This window comes from Urocitellus parryii, chromosome 5 (genome assembly GCF_045843805.1).
Source record: "Urocitellus parryii isolate mUroPar1 chromosome 5, mUroPar1.hap1, whole genome shotgun sequence".
NCBI classification, from domain to species: Eukaryota; Metazoa; Chordata; class Mammalia; order Rodentia; family Sciuridae; genus Urocitellus; species Urocitellus parryii.
Window position 1 is genome coordinate 72733945 of NC_135535.1, and position 23014 is coordinate 72756958.

At 34.2% G+C, this 23014-nt stretch overlaps 1 protein-coding gene across 10 annotated transcripts in view; it reads right to left on the reverse strand.

Moving 5' to 3' along the window:
- Positions 1–7140: 7140 nt before the first annotated feature.
- Pphln1 (periphilin 1) overlaps positions 7141–23014 on the reverse strand; it is a 103002-nt gene continuing 87128 nt past the window's right edge. For all 10 annotated transcript variants that reach the window (XM_026401411.2, XM_026401414.2, XM_026401408.2 and 7 more), the window contains one exon: positions 7141–8078. In XM_026401411.2, coding sequence (XP_026257196.1) covers positions 7884–8078 — 195 coding nt within the window. In that variant the 3' untranslated portion in view covers positions 7141–7883. The remainder of the gene's footprint in view (positions 8079–23014) is intronic.

Below are 23014 nucleotides of genomic sequence, written 5' to 3' on the forward strand. Positions count from 1 at the left end.
TAAAAAAAGTATAGCATGTAGTTGCTAAAAGGTGTGAGTAGATCAAGTTAACAGGAACTTAAAAGTATCTTGGTCAGTCACTGAATTCTGAAACTTGATCCAAGACAAATATTGAGTGTTAAAATTCTGCCTGTGATCACACATGGGGAATCAGAACCCCAAGGGTTGCATTTTCCTCACTTCAGAGCAGTTATTGCAGAACACCACTGCCGGTCCTGGAAAGACACAAAGTCCATAGGAACTCCTTTCTACTCTCATTAAAAGAAAATGATTCCTTATAGGTAAGCACATGCTATTCTCTGCACTCTGCTTGCTCTTTAGTCCCTGAGTTCAATCAAAAGTGCCAGAAGTGAAAGGAGAAGTCATTTGCTACCCAATCCTCTTGCTTTGGCTACCAAGCATGGACGTTAAAATGATGATGAAATTAGAATGCATACTGCTAGATCTCCAGTGGACTCTTGACAACCACTGGAAAGAACCAGTGTTGCTAGACCATCCACTTTTTCAAGAGAAGCCAAGAATCTGAAGTTTTGGGAACTTTCCCAGCTTTTAAATGCTAACAACCAACTCAAACATTTTTGAAACACTGCTGAACAGAATGAGTATGGCATCGCAGTTTCTAACCTCTGGGTCATAAATTCAGGGGTCGAAAGCAGACTCCTCTATGCTTAGAGTTGTCTAGGAAGGCAAAATACTAATAACTATTTATAGAAATACATGTGTCCCTTTTTTAGATACACAAAGAAGAAAAATTATTGGGATCTTTAAAAACACCTTAAGAGCTTCATTATCAATTCAATGCTAGTCAAATAATTATGATAAATTCTTTTTAATGAGAAGATCACTAATTGCCTAGATTATCTAGTCATTCACTAGAATGCTGTATAGAGGTGTGCAGAAAACATAGTTTTGGGGTTTTTTTTTTTTTTGTAAACTCCAAACATATTAGAAAGGCTTCTAGGCAAACTGTACTAAGGAGCAGGAATAACTGAATTTTGCAACTGGAAGAATAAAATGGAAGCTTTTCAGAATGTGGAAGAAAAGTAGGATACTGGGTATATTGTATAGATTTAGTCACAGGATTAGAAACAACTTACTCTGTTTGAACAGATCCATCTAGCTGGCCAAGTATAACTTTCAAGGATCAATTTTAGCCATAATATTTCTTTCTGAAAGAAAATTTTGCATCTCTATTGCTGTACATTTACATACGTATGCTGTTATGCCATGTCAACTTTTGAAGTAACTTGCAACCCACTCCCTGAATGCATTTTATTCCAAAGTGGACAGTACCATTAAGAATAAAAATTAGTTGCCTTAATACTAGTGATTTCAGCATTTTTAGGTAACTGAATCAAGCAAGTGATGTTGCTTGGTGGCTACTAATCTAAATCCACTCACCACAAAATTGATCTTGCAGAGTGATGCAAAACACTGAACTGCAGGAGTCAGGAGAGATGAGTTAGGAAACCTACCTCTCATTAAGGTTCTGACGGTGTTCATACTGTAATATGAGAGTGTTAGACCAACTCAAAGGTTTCTTTCCAGCTTTAGACTTCTGTGGAGATTAAATTTATTATATTATTGGTCTGAAGAATCTTCTCAGTATAATGTGTCTTTCTTTTTCTGACTCTTCATTTACCAACATGTTTGTCTGACAAGGATCTCTGAAAGAATGATCCCCACCCCTTCCTCTATCACCAAGACCATAGCTTAAGGGAGCTGGGAGTTTTGAGAGGGGTGTGTGTGTGTGTGTGTGTGTGTGTGTGTAATTAATACTTGAGATTCTGAGTAAGAGGATAATCTAAATAATGAAATAGAAATTCAGGCATGGGGACTGGGGCTGTAGTCAGTAGCAGAGTGCTTGCGTAGCATGTGTGAGGCACTGTTCAATCCTCAGCACCACATAAAAATAAAAACAAATAAAAGAAAAAAATTCAGGCATGGTTATCTCCCTTTCAGTGCATATGCTTAAGGTTGGTCCTATCTCTATTAAGTAGACAGTTTGGAAGCTGGATAGAGTATGAGAATAAAGTAATTTTCTCCATGTCATTTCTCTCCAATTACCAGGAGAAAAAGAAAGAAAGTGGGCTGCTTTTGGCAACAGTATTAGTCTTGAATCTCTGAACATGGAAGCAAAGATCAAAAGGTGTTAATCATATTAAATGAATCCTGAATGCTACACATTTAATTACCAGGTTTATTCCACTGAAATGAATTCTCAAACTTCACCATGAATCCTGATGCAGCAGTTACAGATTGTGAGTCCTGGGCTGTTTGGGGCTGCATGCCCAAATCTGTTTCCTGAAGTAGCTCCAAAGTCATAGGAACCAATATGGAAGTTAGTATCGAGTGAGGATAAAGTGAAAAACCAGTAGAATATACTGAACTAGGACTTTGTTTTTTGTAAAGTTATTAGTTTTATACATAGCCCATTATAATTATATTATATATGAATTTCACATATCTCAAATAGCTAGTCTGTACTGAAGGCAAGATTTGAACCTAACTCTGAATGACCACTAAGCTTTTTCTTCTTTAAAAACACTAAACTTAGACTGGAAACTCTACGTAAGACACTGGCCACTTGCTATATAGACCTGGGAGGTCATAACTTCTGTAGTCCTTAAGACCAAAATCCTCATTGGTCCTGAGTTTGATCCCCAGCATTGGGGGAGAAAAATCTAAATTGGTAAAGAATTCCATATGAACGTACTTTGTTAGTTACGAAACACCAGAATGGTGATTCTAACCTTGTTCAGATAGTGCAATAAGAAAAATATGATGCTTCTCAGAATTCTATAAAATAGTATATTAAACCTGAAATAAATGCATTTTAAGCAACATCCAATATGGCATGCTATATTTTACTCTACAGAAGTAACAGCAAGTTTTCTTTTAAATAATGGGCAAAAAAACCCTTTAAAAACCTAACACCATTTTAGTGATAATAATCTAGCATTAGAACACCATCAATCCGGAAAAAGAGTTCAAAAAACAGTATGATATAGAAACAGGCTGTTCTTCCTGTTATATAAATGTACACTAGATTGTAACAATCATATGTCACTTGTCATTTAAATATAGCTTGAAACTGAGAACTCTGGATTGGCAAAGCCTTTTATACAATCAATCAGCCCTCATTACCCCAAGATCAATCAGTACAACAAAAATGCAGCCTGCTCAGGGCCAACTTCAGTCAAACTAACTTTTGGATGTAATTTGACAAAAATGAGCAGTGAGTCTGAGTAAAACATGAGCTGTTTTAATAGGAAACCAAATAATAATGTGTCTTAAAGAATAAAAATGTTTATTCTGCTCTCATTAACAGTTCAGTACTCCATGTAGTCATGGAATGATCCAGGTTCCTTCCATATTATGAATCCACAAAGAAAGAAAAAAAAAAAAAAAAGAACAATGTTACACTGCGTTGCTACCTCTCTTGGGAAGGGATAAAAGAGTACCTCTAATGTCTAAGAGTCACAGTCTAGAGCAGTACTTCCCTTTCAAATTCCACAAGACAGAACTTACTTCAGATACCTAACTACAACGAGGGCATGGCAAATCCAGTCATTTGGCATTATATGATTCAGTATTAACTCTATAATCATATTAACTCTATTACAATGGCAGTTATATGATTCAGTATTAACTCTGTTACAATGGAAAATGGGCAAACAGATGTTGGTAACTACCTTAATTACTGGTACACGCCCATTCCCATTTCTTGTTCACCTGATTGGATAACACAAGTGGTCTGAGAGTTGGAAGGAAGGACATGAAAAATCTGCACCTTGGTCTGGCAAGCAAAATGTGGGCATTACTCCCAGAGCACCACACAACAGCCCAAGCAGTTAAAGCTGAAAAGCCAACTGGCTGCCTGCAACACTGAATGCTGCCCACTATTATCCTTTAGAGACAATCATCATTCTCCCAAAATTATAGCCAAAAAACTTTCAGAGCCTACCTTGGAGTTTAGAATCGATTACAGCAAACTCTGGAGTGAAGCTGATATCAGAATCTATTTGGCAGAGTGTAGCAGAGTACTTCCTAAGGGGATCTGGTCTTCCCTTCCTTCCAGAGGTTCTGTATCTGTAAACTGGCTCAGGGCTGGGAGGTGATTGAGGGCTATGAGAAATTAACATTTTTGGCAAGAATACTACATATATAATGTTTTCAAATTTCACTCAACTACAAGAGGTAAAACTATAAAATGTTCAAAATCCCTCAATTCTGCTCTCAAACTACCTTTTCCCAAAGAAGGGGAGAAAATATAATCATCCATTCCTTAACTCTCTGCAGTCTATAGTTGAGACAGGTTCCTAAAACAGAAGACAGATTAACAAAAGAACAAGCAAGTTTATTAACACCTACAAAGCATGGGGCTGGGGATGTGGCTCAAGCGGTAGCGTGCTCGCCTGGCATGTGTGCGGCCGGGGTTCGATCCTCAGCACCACATGCCAACAAAGATGTTGTGTCCGCCGAGAACTAAAAAATAAATATTAAAAATTCTCTATCTCTCTCTCTCCTCTCTCACTCTCTTAAAAAGAAATAAAAATAAAAAAATAAACACCTACAAAGCACAACACAAGAGAGAAAAGCAACTCAAAGCAGTTGTTTAGGAATCTGCCTTAAATAGTATTTTTTGTTTTATATTTTGATACTGGGGACTGACTCCAAGTGTGCTTTACACTGAGTTATATCCCCAGACATTTATATTTTTTTCAGAGGGTCTCCATAAATCGCCGAGGTTGTCCTCAAACCTAAAATCCTCCTGATACAACCTGTGAGTCACTGAGATTACAAGTGTGCACTACCACATCTGGCCTAAACAGTTAATTTTAAGAAAGAAAAATGAAGTTCAGATACATGACAATGGAAAAGTGGCCCCAGGCTTTAGAGGTGGGAAAACTGTGGGAAGATAAATCTATTGAGATTTAGAAAGTCAGCTTAAGAGGGTCATCTCAGAACTGAGAAAAAAAGCTCTCTGTAATTTACATTTGGGAAGGGAAAGGAGAGAGAGAGAGAGAGAGAGAGAGAGAGAGAGTGTGTGTGTGTGTGTGTGTGTGTGTGTGTGTGTGTATGTGTAGTGGGTATAGACTTTTATTCTTTGTGATTCTCTGTCCTGCTTTTAGGCAAACTGAGAAATGGCAGAGTTTCTCTGCATTTTGATTGTCTTCAACTCAAGAATCCTTTATATTTTGGAGAAAAAATATCTTGGTTTCCTTCACCATCTTTATCACCCATCATCTTCAAAGAATTTTAGTCACATAGGCTGATACCATTCCCTCCTGTATTTTGCTACTTTTCCTTTTCTAAGTCTTATTCTTCCAATATCCAGGGTCACACGTTACTTCCTTTGTGAAGGCACCTTTAATTTGACAAACATGAGTACCTATAGCATTTCAAACTGTGCTAAGAACCAGAGTCCATGACAACATGGTCCCTGTCCTTCCTCCATGAATTATTATACTGATGTAGGGTTTTATTCCTGCTGTACTTGGAAATTCAGGCTCACAATGACATAATTGTTAAATACTATTATGCTCAACAACTACTGTTTTCAGATATCAAAAGTCCATTTACCACCAAATTTAACTTCCTCTATCCTGCTGCTGAGTAAGTGAACTGAATAATTAGAAACAGTTTTTTAGCAGAGAGTAATAAAATTTACATCTTAGCAGAGCAGTTTAAGCCTGATAAAATAAGAGAAAAGACAATCTAATTATTTAAACTTGGTTTCTTTATTTTTTACTTTTAAAATTCACAAAAAGCTTTACAATATCTGCTTTCCCCATGTTGATCATCAAGGCTTTATGGTAAGACAATGAAAATTTTATCACATCAGTTATGTATACTCAAAAACAATGGATAATTTACAAACACATCTCTTTAATCAAGAACATTTTACAAAATACATACTCTGGTACACATCTGATTTTATCCTATAATTGGACTTTAAAAGGCATTTAAAAAAAGAAAAGAAAAATCCCCAACAAATTTAACACTGACAAGCCTAGCAGAATAATGCTGATGGCAAGCTATAAAGAGATCTAAATATCAAATGTACTTTGAGGGAAGGGAAAAGGAAGAAATTACCTGTTGAATCTACATTGAAATGCATCTGTTAGTAAGACTTTTCCTTTTAATGGATTTCAATAAAGTGAACAACTCCTTTGCCTCTGGCAGTTTCTCAGGTTTTATTTTCAAACTTGTGACATCTTAAAGAAACAGAATCCTGGGACTAGAATATTTAAGGAAAAGGAAAACACTGGGGACAGGAGGATATGACATCAGTACTTTCTTCATCTTTCTATGGTAAGTAATAAATCACTATTCACACTAAGGAAGAATATCAGAGATAATAAGTGGAATTTCATTTGGCTTATGTTTTATAAAAGTTAACTAAGTATAACATCTCAATGGTAAAAATAAAAATTCAAGATAGTCTCCCTTAGGAAACTTAAAAAAATAAATGTTGCCCTCAATTAGTTTTTAAATTTGTAGAGTGGCATAATACATATTTGGAGACACTCATGATAAAATCCATTAAAATTATTTATACTGCTATTTCCTCTTTTAATATAGTCTTGATATACTCTTGGGGAGCTCTTTAGATAGCATATCCACTAAAAATAATGCCAGAACTGAAGTGAGAATAGAGTGGAAATGGAAAGAGGATGGGAGGATAATGAAATGGTTAGTAATAACAAACATGATTTTTAAGGTTTCCTCACTAATGTCACAAAATGATATATTTTGGCTCAATGGCACCACGCTGCTGGAATTGACCAGGAAATAAGTGGAATATTCTAATGGTCCCAGTTAGGTCTTTAGCTAACTCGTGATTTGGATTGCTCACTGATGAAGGACTGTTGACACAGTCTGGTTGGTAGAGGGTGGCTGTGGGGACTGACTGCCTGTTTTGCTCTGTTTCTTTGAAGAATACTTTTGAAGGGCTAGGAATCTCTAAAAGTCGGCAGAAAAAGAACTCCTCAGATTACACAGATTAACAAAAGAATAATTCTGTAAATGGCTTAATCATGAGCATGTTATCAATCTCTTTTTAAGAAAAAAAAATCTCCAGTACTCCTCTATATTTTAAATTTTTCCTCTATTGATCAGGTTTTTGAAACAATCTCAACTTTAAAATATCTCTTTATCATTCATCAAAAATTGCCCCATTAGTCTAGTATATGATGTTATTGAAGACTACATGGCAGAGAGAATAGTCAAGAGTTTCTTTTGGAAGAGATACATTGAATTCATTTACTTGGGGGAAAAAAGGATTTTATTCTAAGGTGTCTCTTGGATATTTTAAGTGCTCTACTATATCATAGAGAATTATTCTCAAACCAAATATTCTCTAAGATACTAATGTACTCAGGATAGGACACATTAACGTATTAAAAGTTACAAAGCCTAAGAAAAACAAGCACAAGTCAATAAAATCACAACTCAGAATTCAAATATTTCCACATGGTATCTTCACTATGAAATGCAAAAAGACTACTGTTTAAGTGAAATGATCTCTAACATGTAAATTTCACTCCTGTGACCAAATGATCATAAACCATGGAAGACCATGAGTAAGTACAGAAAGCTACTCCCCGGGACTGCTTTTTCAAAGCTTAAAAAATTATTTGACCATCATTTGGGTGGAGGGATGAGTATGGATTAGGAGGCCTCTACATGTTTAAAAAAGATTCTAATTAAAATATTTTAAGCAGACTATTTTAGATGTTTATTTGATACTGGAAATGTGGTCAACTATCATAAAGTATTTCTCTTCATTACAAAAATTCCATATATTAAGGATTTGAACAATTGGGAAAAAAAATCTAGAAACATTTTTTTTTTTTTTTGCCTGAGCACTAAATCTTCTAAAAAGGCTCTCCAAAATCTTGAGCAGAAGTATCATAATCTGCAATGAAATGCTTGAGTTCTTCAACACACCGCTCACCTATTTCATGCAAATTCTGCCGCAGTGCAAACTGTATAGACTTTTCTAATGAAGGGTCTTTCTCAATCAGCATTTTCACCACCATCCCAAATGTTTCACAGTCCTGTCGGTAAACCTAGAATGGCAAACCACATTCTGGTTAGCTGAGAGTGAAAATAATTAGACAAACATTTAGTTGATTGAGCTAGCAGAATTACAATGCTGAAATCTGTAAGGGAAAGGCAACAACACAGCAGAACTTCTCCGAGAGTTGTGTGGTTGCTGCTGCCAGAGGCCACTTAAACCTCTGGCTTGGATATTTGCTGACAAATGAGTACAAAAACAGATACAACACATCACTGACTGTACAAGCTTGGAATGGCATTTGCCAGTACTAGATAGGGCAGTCTACTTAAAAGGACCATCAAGCTAGAGATGAGAAAAGAACAAAGGCTAGGCAAGGCACATCAATGGCTTTGTTCATTTATTTGTTTGGAAGAAAACAATTTCTGAGCCCCTAACTTCAGCTTCTTTGAATCATGACAAGATAACAAATTCAACAACATACAACAAACAATAAGAATGCTGATGTATTGAGCTGAGGTGGTTGAGCTCTTGTCTCGAATACATCAGCACTGAGTTTGATCCTCAGCACCATATTAAAAAATAAATAAATAAAACAAAGATATTGTGTCCATCTACAACTAAAAAAAAAGAAAGAAAGAAAAGAAAAAAAGAATTATGAAGTATCTATTGGAAAAAAACTTTTCAAGTTAGACATAGGTAATCATAAGTTCTCCAAGTCAGGCCTAAAATCAAAACAGTATGTTAAATACTCCCATGCGTGAACATGTTTATACACATGTATGTGTTTATATATATATATATATATAAACATACACATATCATACGCATTATGTATACGTACATTTCTATTTCAATGTATATATCTTACTTCAAAATTTATATATTTTATCAGTGGCAATTAGATATTTTTCTGTCCAAAAATTGCTATTTCTTCTACACTAAATGACACTTCCTTAATTTATAGTAAAAAAAAAAAAAAAAAAAATTTTAGATTTCCATGCTATGTTTTGTACACAATAGTCTGTGTCTTTAAGGAAAAATAGTTAAGCCTCCAAAAAAATTATGTGCACTATAAATTATTTGATTTAAAAGACATGTTACAAGGCTGAGGCAGGAGAATTCTGAATTTAAGGCCAGTCTGGGGAATTTAGTGAGAACCTGTCTCAAAATAAAATTTTTGAAAAGGGTTCAGAATGTATCTTAGTGTGAAGCACTTGCCAAGCAGTAAGAAGCCCTGGGTTTAATACCAGTACCACATAAATAAGTAAATATCGTGTTACATTATCTTTTATTTTTCTAATGTAACAATATGACATTGTTTGTTCTCCAAAAATGACTTTATTCATTCTGGAAAACTTCAGAAATCATATTGAGCTATGATGTTTTTATTCCTAAAATGGTCACTACTAGTTGTGGTGGCTTCTACTGTTTTTAAATGTCTACAATATTTGCCTAAAAATAGCTATTTCGGCTGGGGATATAGCTCAGTTGGTAGAGTGCTTGCCTAGTATGCACAAGACCATGGGTTCAAACCCCAGCACCACAAAAAAAAAAAAAAAAAAAAAAAAAAAAAAAAAGCTATTTCAAGAAGACTGTTTGTTGAACATTTTCTTGGGGTATGGGGCGACTGAACCCAAGGGCACTATACAACTGAAATATATCCCCAGCCATTTTCATTTTGAAACAGGGTCTTGCTAAATTGCCCAAGTTGGCCTCAAACTTGTGATCCTCTTGCCTCAGCCTTCCTATTAGCTGGGATTACATGTGTCACTGTGCCCAGCAAGACTGTTTAATTTTTGCCTCTCACTTTTAGGTTGCTAAATTTTACTAAAATTATTTCCATGCTGTTAAACAAACAATTCAAAAGTCCCAAAGAAATTTAAAGGACAAGTTCTTCAAATGACCCCCAAATTAAAATACATAAAAACATTAGCTCTCTTCTCAGCAATATACACACACATTTTTCTCAAGAGTAATGAAATTTACTCATAACTATCAAATTTAATTCAGCAATATAAATCCACAATTTGTTTCAGCTTATTATAAGGTTATATGATCCAGAACTAATATTAACATTCTGATAAACCAACTTAGAAAACAGTATACCATTCAGATAATATCACACATGATGTCAAGGCAATAGAGTACATTATGACTAGTCTAACAAACACTACTGTACCTAAATTCAGTCCCTGTGGAGGAAAGTCAGAATCATGATATTTCACAGTCTTTAGTGGAGATAAATTCCTTACCAAACCAGTCAGCCCACATAATAACAGCATTTTAACACCAACCACAGGCCTCAACAGACCACTTTGTGGGTGGCCTAAATTTTACAGACTTTTTTTTTTATAACAGATGTACTAGATGAGGATAATGTTACCTGCAAATTCTTTAACGTAAATCTGCTTTTTATCTAAACTGTAACTCTTCATTTATAGCATATTTACAGAACATAAATATGCTACATATTTGCATAAAAAAACAAAAAAATTTTAGACATTTATTTAAACTGTTAACTACTATCACTCAAGTGACAAAATACTAATAAACATTTAAGGTTTTTGTTATCTGTGTGTATTTACTATAGGTTTTTTAAGTTTTTCACTGGAAATAGAATAAAAAATTATACACTGGTTAATAAGAACAACCAGAACTATTGTAAATAATATAATTTTCTACTAGAGGAAAACTCTTCTGAAAAGCCTGCTTAAAATGTCCTTGTTGGGCATTAGACAGGAAACAATTAGTTTTTGTTAAAGGAAGACCTCGCCCTCCAACATTTTATAAATACAACTTGAATCTATCAGAAACCTATTTCCGAAATCTGTTCCACAATAAACTCAATCCCAAAACAGGAAGGGTGTAGTTATCTGTAGGAGAGTATGTTTGCTTATGGTCCCTAGCTGGAAATTCATTAATAATCTTCAGATTTGGTATCTACAGGCCACACAGGAAGATTTTTTTTGTTGTTGTTGCTGTTTTTGTTGTGCTTGGACTTCATCAAAATGGGAAACAGGTTCAACTGTGGGAGAGGTTTATATACACCGCACAGAAACTTACTTAAATTTGCCAGCATAATGGAAACACTATCCAAATGTGGTTTCACTAACTCCTTTGTTGTAGTAGTTAGTATTAAGTTAAATTCTTATAAAATACTTTTAGGAACAAAGAAATATGCTAGGATAAACTATCAAGGCTTTTTAGTATTAATTATGTGTTTGGATGACTAGAAGAATATCTGATGAAACAAACTTAATGGCAAATTGCTCCATTTAAAAATTCCTTGTAATGACATTAAACTTCAATATATCACTTCTATTCCTTACCTCTGTTCCCACAAAATAAGAAACCAAAATAAAGGCAAGATGAGTTGCAAGGAGAATTTTCAGATAAACCATCTTTAATATACATTACAATTCTGGAAGAATAGTTTGAAGGAATAGTGGAGGTTAGAGTTGTGCCAATGCAGCCAGCAGCCATTAGCCTCAGAGGCCAAATTATCAAATGAGAATATTTCTTCTATTGTTGGTGACTCATCATTTCAAAGTCATTTCAAAATACTTAAAAGCCTAAAACATATTACTTTGAAAGAAACCATGTTTCCCCTTTCAAATATATTGTCAATGCAACCCATATTTATATATATAATTTATATACAAAATCTCCCCCCACACACACACTGAGAATTGATCTCAAGGGTCTCGCACATGGTGGGCAAGTGCTCTACCACCAAGCTACATCCTCAGTCCTTTTTGTTTTGTGACAGGGTCTATGCTAAATTGCCCAGACAGGCCTCAAATTTATGATCCTTCTACCTGAGCCTTCCCCGGTAGCTTGGAATACAAGCATGCTACACCTTGTCCAGCTTATACACAGAAAATTGCTGGTAGTTTGCTTAGCAAAATGTTTTTTTCTTCAGATTGTATAAAGTGATTGCCAATCCAAATCAAAGAATATAGTTCAGGTTAAATGTCCAATTCCTGTCTCATTCTATAATTAATAGAATAATTAACAGCATACTATTATTTTTAACAATCAGACCTTCTAATCAGAATCCAGATAAGATTTGGTCTAAAACTCTTTTTCCTATGAGATAAGATAAGCATACTGTAAGAAGAAAGTAAAAGTCAACTTAAAATACCCTGCTTCACTGTCCATTCATATGGTTTTCACCACCAGAACTAGATACCTATACAAAAAAACATTTTTTTAAAAGACTACACAAAGAGCCAAGTTTTAAAATATCTAATAATATCTGTTTTATCTTTGCAAAAAAAAAAATCAAAACATACACACAAAACCAAAACCAAAAACTCGTACAGAGACATCATTAAGAAGTTGAGAGGACGGCATATTACTAAGATGAAGCAATAATTAAAATGTAAACATTACATGTAAAATAAAAGGAAAATTTGGCAGTTCTGCCTGTGTCTCCATTGTATAGGTGTGACAGGAAAGCTCTAAAATTTTTCCTCAAATATTGAATCATTCCCAGTGATTCAAATCAGTATTTATCCCATATAGTTCAACTGGGAAGCAGTTGTGTTCTGTATTCTATTTTTTCCTAAATGGCAATTATTTCAGTTTTAGAGACAAATTGGAGCAACCAGAATACAACTTTAAAAGTCAAATTTTGATTATAATGTCCTATATTTCTGTTTAAAGCAGCAGTATCAGCAATCATTCTCCTCACATACTAAAAAAACTCTGAAGCATCTAAATGGAAATCATGTTAAACTATGTTTTTTTCCGCTTTCAAGTCATTGCATATAGACATAATTACACAGTTAAATCTTCAAATTCAATTAATTTGTAGAAAAAGAACCAATTGTTTTGACAATGGAAAATGAGACATTCACATCTACAAGTATGCCACAAAATAAAGAAGAAAATGCAAAAAATTAGCATAGCTATAATTTTTATTTTTTTTTTAGAATTTTTTAAGTTTTTTTTTTTTTTTTTTTAGTTATCGGCGGACACAACATTTTTGTCTGTATGTGGTGTTGAGGATCGAACCCCGGCCGCACGCATGCCAGGCAAGCGCACTACCGCTTGAGCCACATCCCCAGCCCGATAGCTATAATTTTTAATTTTCATTCTATTCAGGCCAAAAATGATCCACAAGCAATTTTTCATTCACACTAAATAACATAAATAAAGATTAAATTGTATTTAAATTACAACACTGAAAAAATATCTCTGATCCTTTTTAAAATGCCCCTAGATTACAACTATCTTAAAAAGATGGGCTCCTAAATACCGATATGCAGAGTGATGAAATTTCTATAGTGATGGGGCCTCCAGGTTTGGGGTACAATATGGGCATTATAATAGTACCTCAGCTCACAAGGCTTTTTTGAGGATTATATGAGAGAACACACATAAAGCACTTAATACACTCAGAAACCATTCAGTCATTCAACAAACATTTGAGGACTTACTCTGTGTAGGATCTATACACAAGAGTTCTTCAGGTGAATAAAATGTATTTTTAATTAGAAAGATGTAATAAAACACAAAAACACAAACATATATATAATACCAGTAAGTGTTAAAAGAGAAAGTAGATTCAGTGATGGAGAAACTGCTTGGATTGGTCAGTGAATAAGGAAATGTTTTAGTTGACAGAGTGATACTGAAGTAAGAAGCCAATGAGAGAAAACTGAGCAGAAGTCAGTATCCACAAAGGCCCCCCAGAAGGAATGGAAAGCAAGTCCTCTTGACAGGGAGCCAGTAGAATGCCATAGAACCACTGGAGTAATATGAGAAATCTGGAAGGAAAGGTAAAAGACAAAATGTGCAGGTCTCTAGAGCCACAGTAAAGACTTTAGATTTTTATTCTGAGTACAATGGAAAGCCATTATTGGATTTCAAGCAGGGGAAACATTATGTTTAACAGGTTTACATATCAGGAAAAAAGAAATCATTCCAACATCTCACTTGCCTAGGAAAATTGAGTTTCAAAGTATTTTGAAGCACTAACCTTTGTTTTAAACACTATTGTTTGTTCCTTTTAGATGGAAAATTCTAAAACATATTGGCCATTTCCTGCCTGGTCATTAAAAGAAAAAAAAAAAAAAAAAAAAAAGCTCTAAGAAACCCCAAAGCTAGTGTATTTTTCCCCCTCTTTGAAAGCATAATGATCATTAGCTAAACTGAGTTATCGGTTTACATTTAATTTTTATCACTTGCCTCTTTAATTTTGAATTGTGTTACTCCAGGCACCAGAACTGGTCAAATTTTCTGGCACATAAATTGAATTAAAGGCTAAAAGAGACAAAATTTGTATCATATGTTTTCCCCCAATAAAATTGTTACCTTCACCATCTTATCCATAGGCATCATTTGATTATTTAGTAACTTTCAAAGTGTTCTTCTTTGGTAATCTGTGGTTAAACAATTTTCTACTTTTACTCAAAGGATGCTGTGAATTGTTGGACAACGTCCAAAACTGCAGTTATTTTATCCACTGTGAACTCCTTAATCTCTCTTGTTGAATTCCATATCAACATAAAACACATGGAGTATTCTAAGCCCTTTCCACACCCAATTCAGGAACTCCCACTGCTGATAGGACTCCCCTCCTGTCCCTATCTCACTTCCTCCTACTCTTAACAAAATTGCCTCTTTTCGAATTTATCTTCTATTCAACTCAAAAATGCTGCTACTTTTTTCTCCCAGTCTCAGAAAAAGAGTCTCTCTGAGTTGTCCAAGTTACTCCTTATATCCCTGCTATTGACAGTTCCTCTTGCTTCAGTACTTATTCCATGTGTTTATCTTCAGGCTCCTTCATATAACCCTTACCTTTTCACAAGCATTCACAAATAGATTTATTCTTCTGCCATACTCTCATGCCCTTGTTCTGCATTTCTGATTTTGGCAATGTAATTCAGGCTATTATTTCCCACCTAAAAAGTAGCAAAACATTTCTGTATAGCCAAATCAATTGCCCCAAACAGCATGATCATAATACTCACATACTGAAAATTCATCCATAAGCTATTCTATCAAAAGAATTCAAACACTTTTTTCTGACATTCAAATTTTTATAAGTCTGTCTCCAACCCACATATCCTCATATAATTACCTGGGTTACTATCAACTATCATTTTTCTACCAAAAAAATTTTCAGCAAAATGTAGTCTATAATAAACTGGTTTTTCACTCCTAGTTTCTCATCCACTACTTGTTGAACTGCATCCTTTAATTTGTGGGGTCTGTACTAATGCTGAATAGTCAGTGTGAGAAGTGAATTGCAGTTCCCTGGTTGGGGTTGAGACAGATTATTTCCTTCCCAATATGTATCCTTTACAATAAAAGTGTAATCAAAGGTATAACTCTTTGCTGACTTCTGTGAATTCTTCTGGTGTACCCTTCAAACTTAAGGGGGGTCATAGGAAACCCCTGGATTTGTAGCCATTTGGCAGAAATGAAGATGAACTGGGGACCCTCAGAGTGAAGCTAGCATCTGAAGTAAGGATACTCCTACCAGCACTGTGTCCTTTAACTTGTGGAGTCCACACCAACTCCAGGTGTTGGTGCCAGAACTAAACTACACTACACTTGTTGGGTTGAAGCAGAATATTTCCTTCTAAAGCCTTTCTACTAAATCAAGAAAAAGTTTCTGAGCCCATCATTCAAGCTCCTTCTAATCTACCAGTTAATACAATTTTGTTGAAATCTACTGTAAATTCATTGCAAAAAAAAAAAAAAATCTTTGTGCTGAGGAGTAGAGTGGGGAAATGAAGGTTATATGACAGATAAAAATACCACACTACTTGTAATTGTCAATTATTCCCTATAGTTTCCTATTTTTGTACTTATGCTGATTCTATTCACCCAAACTTGGAATCCTTTAGGTCCCATTTTCATATATGAGAATCTTACCCTAATCTTAAGGGTCTGATCAAACATCACTTCCACAGTGAAGCCTTCTTTGGTTGTAACTGAAACCTATTTTAAAAAATCTGTTTCAAAGCCAATGAGCACAGTAGAAAGCAATTAATAAGAAATAAGAAATAGAGTAAATTTGAAAAAGTTAATTGAGCTTTTAAAACATAACCCACTACATATCTCAGAAAACTCTAGCCTTAAAAAAAACTCAGAGGGGCTGGGGTTGTGGCTCAGCGGTACAGTGATGCCTACCACATGTGAGGCGCTGGGTTTGATCCTCAGCACCACATAAAAATAAACAAATAAAATAAAGGTATTGTGTCCAACTACAACTAAAAACAAAAAACACCTCAGAAACATATTCTTTTGAAGTAAAGGGAATTGCCAGCAGCCATCAATGAGGAAGAAGTAAGAAAGGACAGTGTTAAGCTAACACTGAAGCCACTGATGCCCCTTAAAAGCCAGGAACTCAGCCTGGTAAGGAATAAAGGACATGACCTTAAGTTCATGTAAGACTGAATTAGATCTGAGCCTCTATACAAAAGGAGGATCTTTGGAAAAGTATCAATTGGAAAGAAAATAAAAAACTTGGTTGTTGGCAAAAGAAAACCACAGGTTAACCTGAGGAAGTAGTTTCCCCTGAGAATGCATACGCAACTGGAAGTTCTGAGTATAAGCCAACAACTCCAAAATCCAAATACGTGAGGGAAAATGTAAAACTTTCTTCAAAAGTCATCAGAAACAAAAACTGAATCAGTCTTGGGACTTCAGATATTGAAATTATATCTGAGGAGGAAATTATTTTTAAACTTATTTACTTTTTATATGCATTTTCACTATAACATGTCTAGACATGGATTACTCTTTAAGTTTATTATATTTAAGACAATTTATGCTTCTTGTATCTGAGTATTTATACTTTTCAGTAGAGTTGGAAAATTATAAAATATTATCTCTTTGAATATGGAATATCCTCTATTCTCTTACTTTTATTCTCTTACTTTTATGTCCTCCAGTTGAATTTAGGTAATTTTTTCATCCTATTTTTCATTACTCTTAAACTTTTTTCTTTCATATAACTTTGTGGTGCTGAGAATTGAACCCGGTAGCTCACACATGCCAGGCAAGCGCTCTACCACTGAGTCACAACCCTAGCCCTCAAACTTTTTTTAATCTTAAATCTTGAGCATTTTAAACATAACAAGCTGAGTTTCTGGTTCTCTGGGGAATCCATGACTTCAGTATTAGCTTAGCAATCTGGTTTCTTACTTCCTCTTCATTAACAGTTGCTGCCAACTCCAAGTTTTTGTGTTTGTTTGTTTGTTTGTTTGTTTAGAGAGAGAGAGAGAGAATTTTTAATATTTATTATTTTTCTTTAGTTTTCGGCGGACACAACATCTTTATTTGTATGTGGTGCTAAGGATCGAACCCAGGCCGCACACATGCCAGGCGAGCGTGCTACCACTTGAGCCACATCCCCAGTCCCATCTCCATGTTTTTTGAGGCAAAAGTTTTCTGGGAAATAGAGTATACTGTATTTTAAAGATCAAGGTTTAAATTATATCTTAGTTATAATTTAAGATTTTTTAAAAAGAGCAAATATGAAAGGAAAAAAATTAAAAGTAATGAAAGATGGGATGAAAAAAAAATCTACCTATATCCAACTGGAGGACATAAAAGTAAGATAATACAGGATATTCATTATTCATAGAGATAACATTTTATAATTTTCCAACTCTACTAAAAAGTGTAAATACTCAGGTACAGGAAGCATAAATTATCTTTTTTTTTTTTTTTTTGAGAGAGAGAGAGAGAATCTTCAACACTCATTTTCTAGTTCTCGGCAGACACAACATCCCTGTTGGTATGTGGTGCTGAGGATCGAACCCGGTCCGCATGCACGCTAGGCGAGCGCGCTACCGCTTGAGCCACATCCCCAGCCCCATAAATTATCTTAAATATAATAAAAGTAATACAAATAATCCATGTCTAGACACATTATAGTGAAAGTGCATATAAAAAGTAAATACATTTAAAAATAAAAATAATTTCCTTACTCCCTTCACAGAGAGTCATAAAGATATAATTAAAATGAATGCTTTTTTGCATTAATCTTCTCATTGCTTTAAGTAATGTAGTACATGCATAAGAAATCTTTTCAATCTTGCCGACACTGAAAACCATTAAAGTATTCCTGCATTTTTGCAACCAAATGAATAAAAATGACTTTGCTGCTTTATTTCCTAATTATTTGAAGAGAATGGTTCTTGAAGAATTATTGTAGTGTTAATCTTCATTAGCTTGATTAATTAATGGCAAAGACAAACTACAGGAGACTGAGGGTGCTTCAGGCCAGTTCTATTCATTTGACTGTTGAAAGAAGAATTGGGGCAGGGGGCTATTAAACAAATATTTACTGTGAACTTACTATAGGCAAGGAAATTCTGGATGACTCGAAGATGATTCATCAGGTAATTTCCCTTCTGTCTATTAAAAAGGTAAACAATATATGATCTCTGAACATATACTCAGTTATGGGTAGGAAGAAAAGATGTCATGAGGGGCTGGGATTGTTGCTCAGTGGTAGAGTGCTCGCCTAGCATGTTCGAGGCCCTGCATTCGATCCTCAGCACCACATAAAAATAAATAAAGGTATTGTGTCCAACTACAACTAAAAAATAAAAAATATTTTAAAAAGAGGTCATTAATTTTTGTCTGTGCAACTTTTACTGGCAAACAATAGCTATGCAACTGATAAACTCATTGAATAGATATATTTTTACTGTAAAAAATTTTAGAAGGGGCTGGAGATGTGGCTCAAGCGGTAGCGCACTCGCCTGGCATTCGTATGGCCCGGGCTTGATCCTCAGAACCACATACAAAGATGTTGTGTCCACCGAAAACTAAAAAAAATAAAAATAAATATTAAAAAATTCTCTCTCTTTAAAAAAAAAAGAAATATTTGCAGAGCAAAAAACTGATCTGTATTCAAGAGTATAGACTCTTTTCTCTTTGCCATTATTTCCTAAATAATATGTAGTATAACAACCATTTATATAGCATTTACACTGTGTAAGTCTCATATATTACTTCAAATATATGAGAGGATATGCATGGATTACTTGAAAATACTATTTTATATTTTATGTGAAAGCAAAATCATAAAGTCACCCTAAACAAGCAAAATATTTCATAGTAAAATCTTTAGCATCTATAGATTTTGGTATCTGCAAGGGGTGGGGGAGTCTCCTGAAACCAATATCCCAGGGATCCCACGGGATAACTGTTATATCAGCCTTCCTTAAAGAGGGGGAGGGGGGCCTGGGTGCAGAGCTCAAAAAAACAAAAAAGAAGAGGAAGAGCAGGAAAGAAAACAACAAAACAGATGACAACATCATTAGCTGCCAACAAACCAGACACTAATCAATCAACTCATGTCTAATACTTAAGTTCAAGTTACCTATAAAGAGAAAGATATTTTTGGTGCCACTTTTAAAAGGTCTCTTCTATAAATGAACTAAGAATACCAACAAGCGCACATTGTTATAATTGTAGTCAGCAGTGAGTACTATAAGACAGATACAGTTTATTGTTTCGAGTACAATACCTGAATTAAATAGTTAAGAGAGTATATGTGATAAGAGATTTCACCTTTAAAAATGAGAAATAACAGATAAAGGGAGTAAATATGAAAACAATTTATGTTTTAGAAAAAGTTAGAAAGAGTAGAAAATTCTAAGGAAAGACCAATCTTTTCATGCTGTTTTGTATCTAGAAAAATAAAGAGAAAACCAAATGGAAAATGTGAGAGCAAAGTCATAAAGTCACCCAAAACAAGCAAAATATTTCATAATAAATTTTTACAATCTGAATAAATTAGGCACATGAGGGGGAACAAAACCAAAAGAAGCAGAAATGAAGGGTCCAGAGGCAAATAACTCAATTCCTAACACTGGTAAGGAATTGAGTTATTACCTCTTAGAGTTAAATCTGTGTTAACAAACTTGCTATAAAATTTCAAAGTAATTTGAAAGCAGTCAATATTTGAAAGCTGAAAAGAAACAGACAAAATATTATTTAACATTACCAAAACTATTTGTGACTTTCAAAACAGAAAGGACTTTCACATATATAGGTTGTGGATTATGCAAGAGAACCTTAAATTAATCCCATTAATAAATGAGGAGAATCGAAGACATTAAATGGAAGCATCCAATGTTCACTATACCATGCTATTTATAAATGTCTTCAATGTAAAATATTCGGAGACTAAAAAATGTTGACTTACAAAAGCAGAATTTGAAAATATTACAGAAAGTTTTTACCAAACACTAGTACTCAGTGGATAAAGAGAAGAGGTGAGAAAATGAAGCTTGTGCATGGGCTTATTCCACTGGGTACACATTGACTGAAATGAATTTGTTGTAGTGACAATATCCCTTGGGATAAAGTCCAAATAGCCTCATCCCTTGTAGTACTTGTGCCATTTTATATTTATTTTTATAAAGTTTGGTATTTGTACTATTTGTACTTAATGTAAAAATAATCTTGTAATGAGAACATCAAGCTAATTATTTGCGGATTTATACCAGGTATAAAATAACTTACCTTAAATTTTCCTTAAATTTACTTGATTTTGACTTTTCCCATATGCTACAAATTATGTTACAGAGAGAGCCTAGAAATGAAATTCTCTGAAAACTTTACATTCATACTTCAACAACAAATTCCTAGAGTAACAGAATGACTAGAATTTGACTGGTAAATCGTAACATTTAAACACCTAGAAATTTGGCAAAAATAATTTTTTTCAATTTATTTTGAAAATGCAGATTTTCAGGTGAATTTTATGTGAGTATATATGTAAAGTGTGAACAACTGGTTGGTAATAATGGACTGGTAATACATTTGGGTAGACTTGATGTCTAGACAAGATAGCAGTGAGAGCTGAATTTTTAAGAACCTTCCTTACTTGCTCTGATGAAAAGGAAAAACAGAGAATGATTCTATTATGTAAGGTTAGTATGAAATGCTTATATCAAGTACATACTACAATAGTAAGAGCTGTCACTACTTTGAAAACAATTTTATTTTAAACTATCATAGGCTAAAACCTGGTTCTTTTCTTTATCCACAACCCTAGTTAACACTTTCATGACATTTGACTAACCTTCACATCAATACTCTTTAAAAGTAGAACAAAAATAATCTATTACTTATTGAAAAAGAAAGAATAAGAGCTAGTGAGAGAGGGGGAATCATCAGGCTATGGGTAGCAGTTGAAACTAGACACTGAAAAAAGGGCCACGGCTACAATGACCAAATGTAACATCTATTTACAGATGAAAACACTAATTACTCACTGGTGCTTTACAATGGTATGTTTGAGGATTTTTTTTTAAGTGTTAGCACAAGAACAATGCACTCCTAAAAGTATTAAAAAAAAATTCAAAATATCTAAAAATTCTACTGTTAAAATGACATTAGCACAGATCAGCAGTAGAGATCCTGGGTTCATTCTGCAGCATCATAATCAATAATAACAAAAATAAACAGTGTGTACAAAAGAAGCAATACTTAGCTTTTAATATTTATTTATTTATTTATTTATTTATGGTACCAAGGAATGAACTCAGGGACACTGGACCACTGAGTCACATCCCTAGCCCTATTTTGTATTTTCTTTAGAGACAGGGTCTCACAGCACCTCACTTTTGCTAAGGTTGGCTTTGAACTCTTTTTTTTTTTTTTTTTTTTATTTATTTTTTAGTTCTCGGCGGACACAACATCTTTGTTGGTATGTGGTGCTGAGGATCGAACCCGGGCCGCACGCATGCCAGGCGAGCGCGCTACCGCTTGAGCCACATCCCCAGCCCCGGCTTTGAACTCTTGATCCTCCTGTCTCAGCCTCCTGAGCCACTGGGATTACAAGAGTGTGCTACTACGCCTAGCCTAGCTTTTAATTTTAAATATGACTTAGAACAGAAAGGGGCCTTACATTTTTCAGTCCAACTTTTGAAGAAAAGCTAATAATCAGCCCATATATTGTTAAGAGTATAAAGTTCAAAATAAAATAAAAATTATTAAGTATATTAATCTAGACTTACGGTAGAATTTTATTAGCCTATCAGCTAATGACTAGATAGGCAATAAAATGACTTCTGAATTTCACAACAGCCAAACTATGGAACCAGCCTACGTGTTTATCAATGGATGAATGGATGAAGAAACTATGGTTTATATATATAAAAGAGTTTTATTCAACCATAAAGAAAAATGAAATTGTATCATTTGTAGGAAAATGGATGGAACTTGACACCATTATGTTACACAAAATAAGCCAAACTCAGAAGTTCAAGGGATGAATGTTTTCTCTCATATGGGGAAGCTAAAGAGGAAAAAGAAAAGGGGGGTTGGATCTCATGAAAATCAAAGGGAGATCAGTAGAGGAAAAGGATCAAGGGATGGGAGTTGGTTGGGAAAGTGCTAGAGAGTGATATTGGCCAAATTATAATCATACTGTTATATTGTGTGTATGTTCAAATATGTAACAACAAATTCCATCAATATATACAACTATAATGCATCAATGAAAAAAATGTGGAAAGAGAATTTAAAAATCTTTATAGAGAAATCCCAGAAAAACACAAGGTGGTTAAAAATAAATAAATAAAAAGTAAGACAAAGCCTTAAAAAAAAAAAGACTTCTGAATTAACTTCATTTTCCTTAGATAACTGGAGTTAAAGAGATTTCTAGATAGCTAATCTATAAAATATTTTTACACGAGCCTAACATATCTATGACTATAAAAGATAATGACTTTACTAAAACGCATATATATTCAGTTTTAGTCTTTGAAGTAATAGAAAACAAAAATACTCAATTCTCTCACCAAGTGTACCTGACTACTCTTTATTTCTGTATATTTAAAAGAATGGTATCCCATTGAAAATGTTCCTGTATATATTTAACTATAAATTGTCAGATAAATAGGTAATCAATCCCTTCTCAGTGGATGGAAAACAATCATTTTCATAAAATATCAATATTGCCAGGCATGGTGGCACATGCCTGTAATCCCAGCAGCT